General features: G+C 43.2%; 1 protein-coding gene across 2 annotated transcripts in view; it reads left to right on the forward strand.

The window, feature by feature from the left end:
• The window catches only part of NT5C2 (5'-nucleotidase, cytosolic II), a 61,772-nt gene that overhangs the window by 40,613 nt on the left and 7,416 nt on the right, over positions 1-13,743 (forward strand). For both annotated transcript variants that reach the window (XM_051617138.1, XM_051617139.1), the window contains 6 exons: positions 7,145-7,262; positions 8,645-8,740; positions 10,036-10,127; positions 10,318-10,375; positions 11,632-11,725; positions 12,745-12,798. In XM_051617138.1, coding sequence (XP_051473098.1) covers positions 7,145-7,262; positions 8,645-8,740; positions 10,036-10,127; positions 10,318-10,375; positions 11,632-11,725; positions 12,745-12,798 — 512 coding nt within the window. The remainder of the gene's footprint in view (positions 1-7,144; positions 7,263-8,644; positions 8,741-10,035; positions 10,128-10,317; positions 10,376-11,631; positions 11,726-12,744; positions 12,799-13,743) is intronic.

A 13,743-nucleotide genomic window follows, 5' to 3' on the forward strand; every position in this document is an offset into this window, starting at 1 on the left:
TAAATTATTTTAACAGAGAGAGCAGCATAGCTTGAAACATTACTGTTTCCCTTTTGTTTTGTTTCAGTGACAGTGCCTGACAGCACCTCTCCTGGTTAGAAAGGACCCTGTAGCACAGAAGCTGAAGTCATTAGTATTGTAGAGCATAAATCTTCTTATTTTCTAATTGTATACAAAAACTGGCATTTCTCTGTAGGGGGTTATGAAGATAACAGATGCCCTGAAAGCAGGGCCAGTATATAGAGTTCAGAAATCATTATTCACTACGTGTTTGCTTCTGGGGATCCTCTGGTCCTGTACCTGAGGCAAACTTTCCTCAAACTAGGGCAGTATGTGAAATGCCTGCCCAACTCTTACTAGTATGTTTAATTTACATTGTTGCTTCAGTGGGGTTTATTTTTTAATTAAGTCCAGGACTGGCCACTTACTGTTTCCCTCTGGATTTTCAGCTGGAGTTGCAGGTCAGGTGCCAAGGAGTGAGTATTTGGTGCTTGTGTGAAACCAGCAGCCTGGTAGGGCACGGGGGAGTGACTGTCACAGACATTCTGGCGGTAGCTGGCACTAAATGCGCAGCTTTGGGGATATGTGCAGAGAAGATGCTGACAGAATGGAGAGCTCTGGGGATAGATATGTCATATATTGGGACACTAGTATAGGATTTTGTTTGATAGATGTTGTTGAGGCAGGATACATAGATACCTGTACTGTTATAGGGGATAGGGTTGTAGAAGGGGATTTTGGTGCTCAAGGCCTTAACTAAGCACTTTATCTCAGTACAATATCGATATAAACATTATTTCTAATACATACTTGCATTATTTATTTATGGTGCAATTCAGAATATGGATCAACATTTAAAATGAACAGCACTTTGATCCTGCTCTTTAAGTCAGGTTTGTGTAATTTCAGAAATGTATTTGCACAAGCTTTAATTATGCATGTTTTGCCTGAAACGTACATAAATCTGGATACGAGCTACCCACCTGTCCATGTGTGTTCCTAACTGCCTGATTTGCATGCCTTACTCACGGGGGAATAAGCAGCAACTGAAACAACCTGTTTCTAGTTACTTTACTTTCATTTCTTCAAGACTTAACACAAAGTAATTGGGCTGCATTTCCTGTGCTTCAGAGAAAAGGCTAAACCCCTTGCATTATCTGTCTACCTTTTGGCTTATCTGTCTTTGTGTGACCTCTGGAGAACCCAGATAGTGGCTAAAATTTCTAAAGGTTGAGTGTTCGTTAAAGCTTTTTGCAAGCCTTTGGAGGAGGTCATCACCTCTAGTTTGAGAAATACTGATCTTATCTGAACACCTGAAAGTAAAAAGCTGATCAATCAAGTTTCATCTGCCAGCCAAACCAGTGTGTGTAGACTGAGGTGTTTCAGTTCCCTAGAGACTCTCAGTGGCCAGGGCCAAGGACGGGAAAGTTCAAAGTGTGGACAGTGCTCTCAGCACCTGTGTGGGGAAAGAGTCAAGCCAGTACCTGCCCCAGGATGGGAGCAGGTGATGCATCAGATGCAGAGAGCAGCTGCGCCGGTGAAGTCCCCTGCAGTGTGGGGGTGTTTCTGGGGGCACTGCAGGCACCTTGCTCTGGGCTGCTCTCAGCTTCCACTGGGGAGAGAAGGCAGGTGAGGGGTTGGTTGATGGAAGGGATGAAACTTCTCCAGGAGTTGCTAGGTCATCCTAGGAGAGTGCACACTGGCAAAAGAGAGTGACAGATGGGGAAGAACTAGAGACAAAGATGAATGAGACTTAAGATCATTGTCTAGAAGTCCTCACCCTAAGTCTGTCCCCAGAGGAGCTGCTTACTCTGCAGGCTTTTGTTATTGCAGCAAGCTCATCTTGCCCTTCCTAAACCATGGTGCTGGTGACGAGGATCTGCTTCCTCAAAGCTGCCTCAGCAGTGTGAGAAATCAGTGTGTTGTCACTGCTCTCAACTCAGGGCTTTGAGCAGCACCAAATACATAGTGGTCGGAAGTGAAATGGGTAGGCAGGCCTGGCTTGCAGGTGTGCAGTTTGAGACAGCAAATACATCTCACACAAGTGACATGGCTGAAGCATGTAAGCATTGGAACTTTAGCTTCTGCTTCTCTCCTATGATCCATGACTAGTTTTGTAAGAAACATCAACAAGCCCTGGAAGAAGCCATGTTACATGTTCAATGAGAAACAGCTCTGCCTGAATTTGAAGTCTTTGTGTGTGTGGAGGAGGAACAAGGAAAGAAGAGGGCAGCCTTGAAGGGCTTTCTCCTCCCCACTGCCTAAACAGAACCATCACATGCACTACAGCCTTCCCCAGCTACTCATTAGGAAACAAAACAGGCTTTAAATACTTATTTTCAGAGAAGCCCTCCAGGAGGTCTGCATACTTGTGTGGGTCCTTTTTGCAACATCATTCTAGCTCATTTATCTTTGTATTTAGTGCAAATCGGATCTCTAAAGTTATTCCTGATTACTCTGTTCATACCTGTAAACTGCAGAATAGTTCTTGTCTTCTCACCATGTGTTCTTGCAAACCAGAGCACTCCAGTATGGAGCAGCACTATGTGCAGGTTTGGTACCGCTTTGTCCTGCAATGCCGTGCACATAAAAGGCCAAGCATAAGCATGTTAAATTGTACAACTTAATTTAGATGTGCTACATCAGACTGACTTGGTGTGCGAGGCTTTCGCTGGGAGCACCTTCAGATGTAGGGCAAAATTCTCTTCTCAGATTCCCGGAGTAGCTTCTGACTCTGTCTCCCGAGTCTCCTGTGCTGACATGTGCAGGCATTCTGTGATGTGAAAGAAAGTGAGTGAGTGCCCTGTCACCGACTGAGGAATGGACAATAATGGCAAGGTCCCAGAAAGAGCACGAGACCCTTTCTTTAACCAGTTGCTCTGTGTCTGAGAGAAACTTGAAGAGTTTGTGTCACTTGGGCAATGTTCTTGTAGCTTCTTTCTCCTAATTATCACTAAGCTGATGATCTAAGACTGCTTTGTGGATATGAGGACAGAATTTTGCCTGCAGGATGCACGATTACCAACTGTGCCTCCTCTATAAATCAATTGTAAGTGTATTTGGAATAGCTGCCAGGCCGGCTTCTGAGCTTACCAGAGGACAGAGCTCCAGCAGATACAGTCCCACGTGGCACAGAGCTGTTGCAGTTTTAAAATCAGTCTGATTTTTTTCTTTAACAGGGGAGCCCAGTGTAACTCCGTCAAGACTGGAGTGACACTCTGAATCTGCATCTGCCTCATGTGAGTTAAAATCCTGGCAGCAGCATTTTCCATAAGCTGGAGCCTCTGTAGAGATTTTTTTTTCTTCTTTTTTTTTTTTTTCCTTTTTCTTTTTTTTTCTTTTCAGGAAGGCTATAATATTGTTAATGTATGTGTCTTGGCAGCAAAGGTAAAAAAAAAAAGCACATAAATGCATGAGAATTGCATACCTTACTGCACAACCCTTGCTCATTGCAGATCAGCTTCCCTCTTAGCACGTGTTGAGTAAGGGACACCCACACTCATCACAGACCTGGAGGCTTGCCACATTCACTCCTGGGGTACTGCTTTTTACCTTTCAGTAGTGTCATGTTAAGCCAAGCAGTGGTATTCAGAGGAGGCTGAAATACTGTCAACCAGCTTCTGTTTTTTTTAGACCTTTGCTTGTTTTCTTTCCACCCTGGTTGCATAATCCATGAGCATTGGGTGCTGATTGCCCTGTGCCACTGAAGCATTTACCTGAGTTGGAACACATACTATTAAAATAAACTGGTCCTCTGGAGCTGGGGACTTGGCATGGTGGCAGAGACATGGCTGTCAAGTAGGAACAAAGAGAAAAAGACAATAAGTTCTGCTTTGGTTTTAGTGTTGTCCTGCCTGTGTTGGGCAAGGACACTGAAAAGAAATGATTCATGGCTCTGCCTCTTCACCCGTCACAAAATTGAGGTTGCTTGAAGACTGGGCCCTTTTCAGCTGGGTGAAGGAGCTGAGCCTGGGAGACGCTGCATGGCAAATAGCTGCATTCATTGCATCGCCATGGCACACAGATTATCTCCACTTGTGGTCTCAGCAACCAGGTCTGAGGGAGGGGGATGTTCCAGGAAAGTTTAATTTTTTCATCATGCAGTTGCATAAAAAAATACCTATGTGTTCTCTCTACTCTTTTTCCCCATGGATGCCTGAAGTAAACAAGATACAAGAGTGACCAACCCTGAGTACAATACTGAAATGCATTTTTTCATCTAGTAATGCATAGAACTGGGGCATCTTCTTCGCACGTGCTGCTATAGTTGCAGCAGTGTTAGCCTGTTCATACTTGATTTGAAGGAGGTGGATTGTTTGTTTGCCCCAAAGCTCATGTTACTGAAGCAGGCATTTTCACAGCTTATGATAAATGTCAGTGGGTTGTGGCTTGTTCTGATTGTTGCAGCATTCGCTGTGGTGTAGGGTGCTGTCCGGGTGGGCTCAGTGAGCTCTCAGTCTGTTCCCAGCTGTGTCTTCAATTAAATGAAGGTTTATCTTGAACAGTAAGTATGATGGTAACTGGAGAATGTTTATTGTCTCTTTCCCATTTCCAGGAGTCCAGTTTTCTGTGTCTCTGTTTAATATGTGTATCAAGGAGAAGGCTCAATTTCCAGATCCCGTGGAGTGGTAGAAAAATAGGGAAGGGACTTGAGGCATGAATGAGCTGGTAGTTTAGTTTTATTCAAGGAGTCATGAAGGAAACAAAATCTAGAGCTTGAGAGATAAGGGGAATAATTACCCTCCACCCCAAAGGAAACATTCAGATCAATCCTCTTGCAGTACTGCCTCACCAGATGATGGATGGGATGATGAAGGCTGAGCTTGATACCTGTTCTCAGCCTTTTTTCCTGCTGGTACTTCAGCTTGTTTCCTTAGACTCAGAGAGTTACAAGGAGGTCTGTAGTGATAAATCTAAGACAGAGAGGGAGGGAGGGAGGCAGGAAGGAGCTGAATGAGGGCATTTTGTGAGTAGCTGGCCTTATGTTCCACCAGACTGTGCTCTGGTGAGGTGTTAATGAGATGCACAGGTTGTTTTAACAGAAAGCCCTTCTGTGTCCCTGAAATGGTTCTGCTGGAGCTGTTGAACCACTGCTGCTAGTGTGGAGGAGATGCCAACGTGCTCATTGAGATTCTTTGTGTTAGGGCTTCATCACCATGGTTGGTGAGTTCAGAAAGAGCAGGGTTTCTTTGGAGAAGTGTTTTGTTTGGGAGTGATGTTTTATGCTCAGTTGGTAAAATGATCAAATTCCTAGGAAGCTAATGAGGGGTGCAGCAGCTTCATGGACAGAGTGGGGGACTGGAGGCTACTTCACATAATGGGGAACTTTGCAGTGCTTTCACCATCTGAGAGTCTGTGCAGGTGTATTTATTACCATTTTCCCTGGGAAGTTCCTTTACTCTCCTGCATCAGGGGAGTTCCTTTTTCCAGATGATGCTCTGGTGTCAGTCTCACAATGCTATTCATCACCTAACTGTCTTTTGCTCCCTCCAACTCTAGCTCACTCCCCAAAATTGCCTTGTCAGTCACTGCTTTCTCCATTAGCTGTAGTTTTTGATTTCTTATTCCTATCTGTAGCTCAATCAACCCCTCCTTTCCTAAAGCACAGAAAAGACTACATGCATTGTATCATGTTATTGATGTTTGCTATCAATATAATAATACTTGAAGATTTTTTAAACTGTTTTATTTGTTTAAGTTATGTATTTAAGAACATTACAGATTTGCTTGTTATGTTTTTGATGGTGTTAGTTTAATGGGGAAAAGTAAAAATTCTGGTGCTTTTTAGGTTGTTAAAAGGTATGGGAGCCCTTGGTCATGGTTATTACTATGATGTGAGTCTTTTGGCAGGTTCATTTCTTCTATAGTTCTTGGCTTTTTAGTAATTTTGTAGTATTTTATATGTTTTTCTCCTCTCAGATTAAGCTTCTGCGTTCCACAGTGTATAATGGTGGTGATTGTCTGGACAGTATAGACAATGTTCATTAATATATATTATGAGGCCCACAGGTGTGCTACATCTCTCTTAGGAAAAGCAGTCTGTTTTCTAAAGATCTCACTGTGTAACTTGCACATTTTTGTATCTTTACTCAGTTAAATTTTAAGTATTTAGCTGTTTGAGACATCTGAGCCAGTTGAACCCATGGTAACTCTCATTGCAATCAAGGGTTGTATATACCCTTGTTACATCTTAGGACCAATTTAAGACAGCAACATGCAGTAAATGTAAACACCAGAAAAACACAAGTGATTATCATCTGCCAAGGAAACACAGTGATTTCCTTTTGAATGTTAATTTAATGATCTGATTAAGCTGTAATATTTCCAGTACATGGGAAGGTCATTTTCAAGAAGAAGACAGGCCTGATGGTAAGAATGACTTGGCTGAACAAGTCCATTTCTTTTGTATTGAGCTAAGGTGTATGTGACAGATGAGCAGCTTCTCTGAAATGTGAGAACAGTGAGCTTGCTTAAAAGAGTAGCATTTTGATGCACAAGGGTAATAGCTAACAGATTTTTACAGTACCAGATGGTATTATTAAGAAACAAATAATATGTTAACTTGACAGCTCTACCTTCAAGCTAACTTAGTCTGCAGCAAACATAAATTCCCCTGAGATGAAATCTGGAGACAATAGGAAGCTTTGGGATTGTATCCAGAGCAGTAACAGTAGCACAGTAGTGATGAATTTCAGCCTTTCTAACCATGAATACACGTGTTCCCAAAATTTATTGCTTTCTTCACCAGCTTCGCAAAAACACAGCAAACCAAAACCCGATCTGAGCAGGTAGAACAGGCATTGTTCATGCATCTGCCTAACAGGACTGCAGGGAGGGGAGCTGCAGTTTGAAAGACATTTTTCCTGATGCAGAGAGCTGTGATAGACTGATGGGTATTTTATATGGTGCAGTCCGCTACTGAAACCTGAAATGCAGCTCTGCTCAGCAGCAGTCCTGCAGCATGAGCTAATTCCACAGTGGCTCTGGGCTCGGGGACCTGAGGCAGTGAAGAGCAGGAGGGAAGAAGGGAACGTGTGGTGTGCAGGAGGGTGGAGGGAGAATGGGTACATTACTTTTAACTGCCTTGTTGTTTAACTCCCAAGCTGTTTTCAAATTTTCTAACTGAAATCTCATCTTGGTACAGTGTATAAATCCCCTGAATACGAATCTCTTGGATTTGACCTGACCGTAGAAAGATTAGTTTCCATTGGATACCCTCATGAGCTGCTCAATTTTGTGTATGATCCTGCATTCCCTACCAGGTAAATGACTAACAGATACTGACCCAGGGTGCTCGAGGACTTGAATGTATTTGTTCTGTATAGTTCATAGGCAACATGTAGGGCCAGGTATTCAGAGCTGTGCCTGTGAATCCTGTGGTTTACCACAGGTCATGGGGAAGGGAGCAGACTGCTCTGATATGTGGAAGGCCTTTGCTCACATGAATCCATGCCAGCAAAGAGGGAGTGTATAAGAAAAGAGGCCTGCTGAGAACATGGTCCAAAAATAACCTTTCAGAGCAAAGACAGCAGAGACACAATTGGATTGGGAGTTAAATCAAAATCAAGGGGATTAAGAGTCATTACTCTCTATGAAGCTGCTAGAATGTCTCAGAACATTTTTCTTTAATTATTTTAATTTATAGTGTCCTGGTGTATGAGACATCTTGAAAATTAACCTGACAATAAACAACAATAAAAGTGGAACCAAATTAATTAAATGCCAGAAGCAAAGTTAATGGTGCAAAGTTACTAAATTCTTACATTTTGTCTTTTGGTGGCAGAAGTAAAAAGGACATTGCTTATTTTAAACAAGGCTTTTGATCCAACTCTGTACCGTTAAGTTGTTCCCACTTGTGCCTTTGCTGGATTTTGCTTTTTTGACACCTTTGGAACTTTTTTTACAAAAGCCTGGACCAGAGGGTCTGTCAGCTTGTTGCAGTTTTCAGTCTGGCAGCCTCCTATTTTCCCTCCTCTCAGCATGTTTTACACTTAGACTGTTGCTGGGTGAGTCCATGCCCATAACAAGACAGTAGCCTGTGATGAAGACTCCTTTAAATCCACTGCCTTCATCCCGTAGAGGGGACAGAAGGGATGTCTCTGTGGGAAGGCTGCATTCCCCAGATGCAAGCTATCTGATAAGTGAGACAAGAGTTTCGCTGGGGTTGGATCTGGGAACGTTCAAAGCATTTTGTACAATACTTACATGCCCCATCTGTCTCTTTCTGTGACAAAGCGATGAAAAAGAGGGGAGAATTTCCTCTAACACACCTCTTGCAGCCCAGCAGGGCTGTCAGGGAACTGCAAACACGTGTCAAATTCGTGACCCTGTGGAAGAGGCCCATGTCTTCCCCACTCTGTGCATAGCTGAGCCTCTGCCAGGTTAAACGGTTCTGTTTTCAAGTCAGAGGAGAGCAGATCAGCTGTGCCTTTCACCTGGCAATGCAGGGCTCTTGTTGCTCACCTGCAGCCAGGTGCAAGCGACAGAAAGGAACCCCATCTGCATAATAACAGCAACTCTGTTCTGATGCCCCATGTGAAGGGAGCAAGCTGTTCTAGAGATGATTTGGAAAAAAACGCTATTAAAATGGTCACGACTTAATATGCTTGCTTCTTCATATCTTAACTTGCTTTTTTTTTAACAGAGGCCTGGTGTTTGATACCCACTATGGAAACCTATTGAAAGTCGATGCCTATGGGAACCTCCTAGTGTGTGCACATGGCTTTAATTTCCTCAGAGGGTGAGTGCTGACTGTTGGCTGTTCTTTTTGACTTAAGATGTTCTTATGTGTCACTGATCCTCAGGGCACCCACTTGGATAAGGAATCATGGGGAAGCCACTAACAGCAGATGCCGTATTGGTGTTCCTGCAGCTCCAGGACTGACTGGGAATGTGGTGAGGGTCCCAGATACAACAACAGCCCCGGTGTTTACAGAGGAAAGGTCTGCGCCAGAACAGGCACACTTGTAGTGTGCTGGGAATAGAAGTGTGCTGTGGGAAGGTGTTGATGTGATAATCCACGGCCTGTTTACCTGTCCTGGCACAGTTTAACATCAGTAGCTTGTCAGTCAAGACTAAGCCATTGTGTGAGGGCTGCAGGGTGCAGAGAAGACATGCCCCATGAGGCTGTTAACTCCACAGCCATTGCTAAGAAAGTTCAAGGGCCTGAGCTGACTTGGGGAAGGAACAAGCTTGCTCTACCCCTTTGTGTTTCTGACCTTTGAGGGTATCAGAAGTGAGGCATTGCATCCAATTTCCTGCAGCCTTCCCTGGCTTGTCCCAGAAAAGGTGCTTTAGGAAGCAGAGGGGTCCACAGTGCTGTGTGCCTGATGTGTCCCAGCAAACCCCCTCATATCCTTGCTGTGAGGGCAGATGGATGGAAGGCATGTAAGTACAGGCCAGCTCAGGGTCCCCAAGGTGACAAGCTCTGTCATTGCAGGCCTGTAAGTTCTTACATCAGGAAACCAAAGTTTAGAAAAAGCCCTTAAATATGCACTCAAGTTCCTGTTTGAGTGAGAAGTGATCTTCAGAAGTTCCAAAAATGAAGGCGACCAGAATAATTAAATCACTTTAGTCATTGCCACCCTGCTGATTAATTGCAGAGGGCCCCAGGCAAGCCTCCCGCAGCACAGCCATACACTCCCCTGCTGCTCACTGCTTGGGGGAGTGTAGAGCAACACATGGAAAGTGGGGGAAAGTTTAAGATAAGCAAACAATGAAAGTGCAGATGATTTAAGGCATCCTCATAGCCAGCAGCATGGGGCTTAAGGTCGAGTTGTGGACTCTCAACCACTCTGTTTCCCTGTGTGGGCTCTGCTCAGTTTGCTGACTCAGCAATGAGGGCTTTGTGCCGACTCTCCCAGAGCCAGAACAGTGAAGGGAATGCTGCTGGATGCACGTGAGAAAGCTGGGTGTTGACTAAAGCACAACAGACTCTAGTTAATGTACCCTGCTACAACTGTATTTTGCAGGTCAGCACATTTTATCCTCATTATTTTTTATGGTTTCATTCTTCTCCATCTTATCTGTTCTTAGGCCTGAAACACGGGAACAATATCCGAATAAATTTATCCAGAGGGATGACACAGATAGGTTTTACATTCTGAACACATTATTCAATCTTCCAGGTGAGTCTAATGTGATCCAACACAGGCTTGTTTCTGTGCCTTTGAAGCTAGTAAAGCTTTGCTAATGTTGTATTCTACTTATCTGTTCATTTTTTTTTACATTAACTTTCTTCTTCTTGGCATAGGGCTTAAAGTTAGCTGGCCAGATAGTATTATCCTTGTTTTAAAATCTTGCTTTGTTTCTTTGCAGAGACCTATCTATTGGCTTGCCTAGTGGATTTCTTTACCAACTGTGACCGGTATACTAGGTATGTGTTCCCTCCCATTTGAGGTGCTGATGGCACAGTAAGTTATTATAAAGAGTAATTCAGCACAGATGGAGCTTGTTCTTAATATCAGTGGAGGCCTTTCAAGTGGTTTTGGTGGGGAAATGTTCAGGCCTCTTATTTGTTAGATGCTAAGAGAATTCAGTGGTGAGGAGACATCTGGCAAGGGTTTCCTTCACAGGGTGTATCAGTATCACCATACTGACTGTCACTGGTATTTGGACCAGCTTCTAAGACCACACACTTATTATAAGGTGATTATAGGCACCAGTCAGCTCGTTTTGAACCCTTGTCCATTGGAGCCATATTTGAACTGTTAACTGAAAGGGTCACTTTCCTCGGCCCGTTACCAAAAGTCCCTCATGTAGTTATTGAGGACTTTGTTCACTCAAAGGTGAAATGCTCAGGCTCAGTGCAGTGTAAAAGGCTGTTTGTGCAGCATGAGTATTTACCTAGCTTTCAAATAGGTATAAGCATAAAAACAAGCTGTAGTTTGAGCTAGCAAATGTGAATGCTGCTGTGCTGCTGATTCATGTGATGGGTCATCTTTGCATATTATGTGAGTGGAAGGCAAAGCTTTAATGGGATTTTACTTGGGAGCAGAGGAACTGTTTATGCTGACAATCCATGAAGTGAAGTATCCTTTCTCAGAACAGGCATGATGATTGCTGTCATAATAAATACAGCTCTGTTTAATCATCCTTGATTTCTTCTGATACAAACTCTCATGGGTGTCTCAAAGATGCCTCCACAATATCTTGTAGAGGAAATTTCTCATGTTAACTCTTAACTGTTCAACACAGAAGTATTTCCTTCTCTCAGCAGTGAGTAGTACATTTTGTTCATTTCCATGGCACCACTTCTTTAGTGTTGGAAAAGGGGAGAAAGAGCAGCATTCTGCTTACTTTCTCAGTACTATTAATCTTTTGTAAAATGCTGCAAACTGCAGAGTCCCAGTCTATTTTCTTGTAATGCTGTGGGGGAGAAAGAAGTGTTGCAGACACTGAAAGCTGTAGTACTGCTACGGAGACACAGGCCTGTAGTTAGGAACTCACCTAAAGTTTTAAACAAAGATTCTTGGGTAATACACAGATCCTGTTAAACTCTGATTGTATCCTCCTTTCAAGTCTGAGCCACAGTAAGTTGTAAGTAAGAAACCATTTTGGTAAGATGAAAACACAAGCTCCAAACAACATTCTGATCTGTTTCTGTCCTTGATGTTTTCTTTCTCCTCACAGCTGTGAAACAGGGTTTAAAGATGGAGACCTCTTCATGTCCTTCAGGAGTATGTTCCAGGATGTCAGAGATGCTGTTGACTGGGTTCATTACAAGGTGATTGCAAGAACTACCTGGGACCTGTGACATTGTAACTGGGTTAGAGGGGCTGATTTGTAATTTATCAGTTAAGATGTGTTACTCCACTTTTGGGCAAGAATCCTGCTTTGCCGCCTAGTGAGCAAATACTAAATTGCAGTTGGATATAAGTAAGTCTCAAGATCTTGACTGCCCTCCTAGTACTGAAGAATATGTGTCTTGGTTTCCTATTCCTTTTTATTGTGCCCAAATTCCACTCCTGTACTGTAATACGTGGGGTTTAGAACGTGATATCATGAGGGTATTTGCACTTACAGTCCACAACTTCTACATTGTCCTAATTATTAAAACAGCAATTTAATGTAAATGGTTTACATTGGTACTGTCTTATGTTGTCTAAAAAGTACCTGCATTAAACAGAGAACGACATCAACTCTTCTTTATGTAGAAAGGAGAGGCAGTTAATCTTTTTCACACACTTGTGCACAAATTTAGAATATAGTTTTGTGAGCATTAATATCTGGCTAAAGACCTGCTTTTTATTCTTCCTCATTCAAGAGGTCTGTTGGGGTGGGATGGAGAACCATCATAGGAGAACTCTGCCCACAGTTGTACTTGTGATGGTCATTTTAGCCATGCAGAAGTCAGGAATTTATTTTTCTTTCCTTATGCAGTGTTGTCTGATACATGTTGGAGTTGACCTTTGAGTAAAGCATTATGGTCAGTGTTGGAGACAGGTCATTAACTGTCTTGTTTGGTATGGCAAATCTATTTTTTGTTTGTTTCTATTGTATTCCCTTCTGAAAGGGTTAAAATGCTGTTGAAGTGGATTATTTACCATGGTGAGGGAATCGATGGATCACAGAGTTTGTGATGGTCCCTGCTACTCAAAGCCTCTCATCTCTAGAGTCACTGGTTCAGATTCGCCCTGGTTTGTACTTTCACAGCATTTTAAAGTGTGAAAGTTGGCATTACTTTGATGTCTCTTACATCATAAGTTTCCATTACCTCACTGGGTCCTGTTGGCTCTATTTCAGGGATCGCTTAAGGAAAAGACCCTTGAGAACCTGGAAAAGTACGTGGTGAAAGATGTAAGTGTGAAATTACTTCACTTGTGTTTCATGACATTCTGTACTGAGTAAGCAGGCAAGAAATAAACATGCTGATGTGCTTTACTAAATCACAAAGCAGATAACGCTGTGATTTCTATTGTAATAACCAAAGACAAAGTGGAAAGTTCGGGCGCAGCCTTTATTCTGAGCCAGCGAGCCACGCGGTTTTGTGTTCACGTGCACGGGTTTCATGTAAAATTATAAAAGCCAGAGAAATGTTGTCACGGGACCCAGGTGAATACACTGGCAAGGCTTGTGTTGTCTCTTTCGGTGCTGAAAGCAGTTGTGTTCCCTGCCCATGTTTTCTCTTTGTAAAAAGCAACAGATGAGCATCTTTTGAGACAAAAGTATTCCTTAGCTATCTAACAAAAATGTCACATGCGTTTAACCAGGAGAGACTGAGAGAAAGGTCCTAAAAGACTCACCAATGTTCAGTCTCTTGCTGGCCCCAAAATGGCTGTTTAGCACATCTAATGGAGCAAGATCCAGTGGTTCCCTTACTTTTTCCCTCTCTGCAGTGTGCAAGGCCCCTCTGGACCACTTACAGTGTGATTATTGTTTAGTTTAGATGAACTCTGTGGTAGACTATCACTTTAAAGCACTTGACCTTGTTTCTGATTGCATGCCTACAACATTCTTAGGAAACTGTTCTGTGAGGTAATCAGCTACTCTGGCAATGGACTGAGATTTATGATTCAATAAAAATAGCCCCAGGAATAAATTCTCCCTAATTTGAGGTTGGAATTATAATGCGCTCCAACTTGTGGCTCATATGAGCTCAGATTTCACCTGCCTCTGGGCCCATTCCGGGAATGGACTTGGAGCTGAAGGAGCTGCTGCTCCAGCATGCCTGGCATGGAACAGATCGGTGGGAGCAGCCCAGGGTGCCTGGCAGTGGGGTTGGCAAAGGCACTGCAGCCCTGC

The sequence above is a fragment of the Apus apus genome, chromosome 4 (assembly GCF_020740795.1).
Source record: "Apus apus isolate bApuApu2 chromosome 4, bApuApu2.pri.cur, whole genome shotgun sequence".
In the NCBI taxonomy this organism is placed as follows: Eukaryota; Metazoa; Chordata; class Aves; order Apodiformes; family Apodidae; genus Apus; species Apus apus.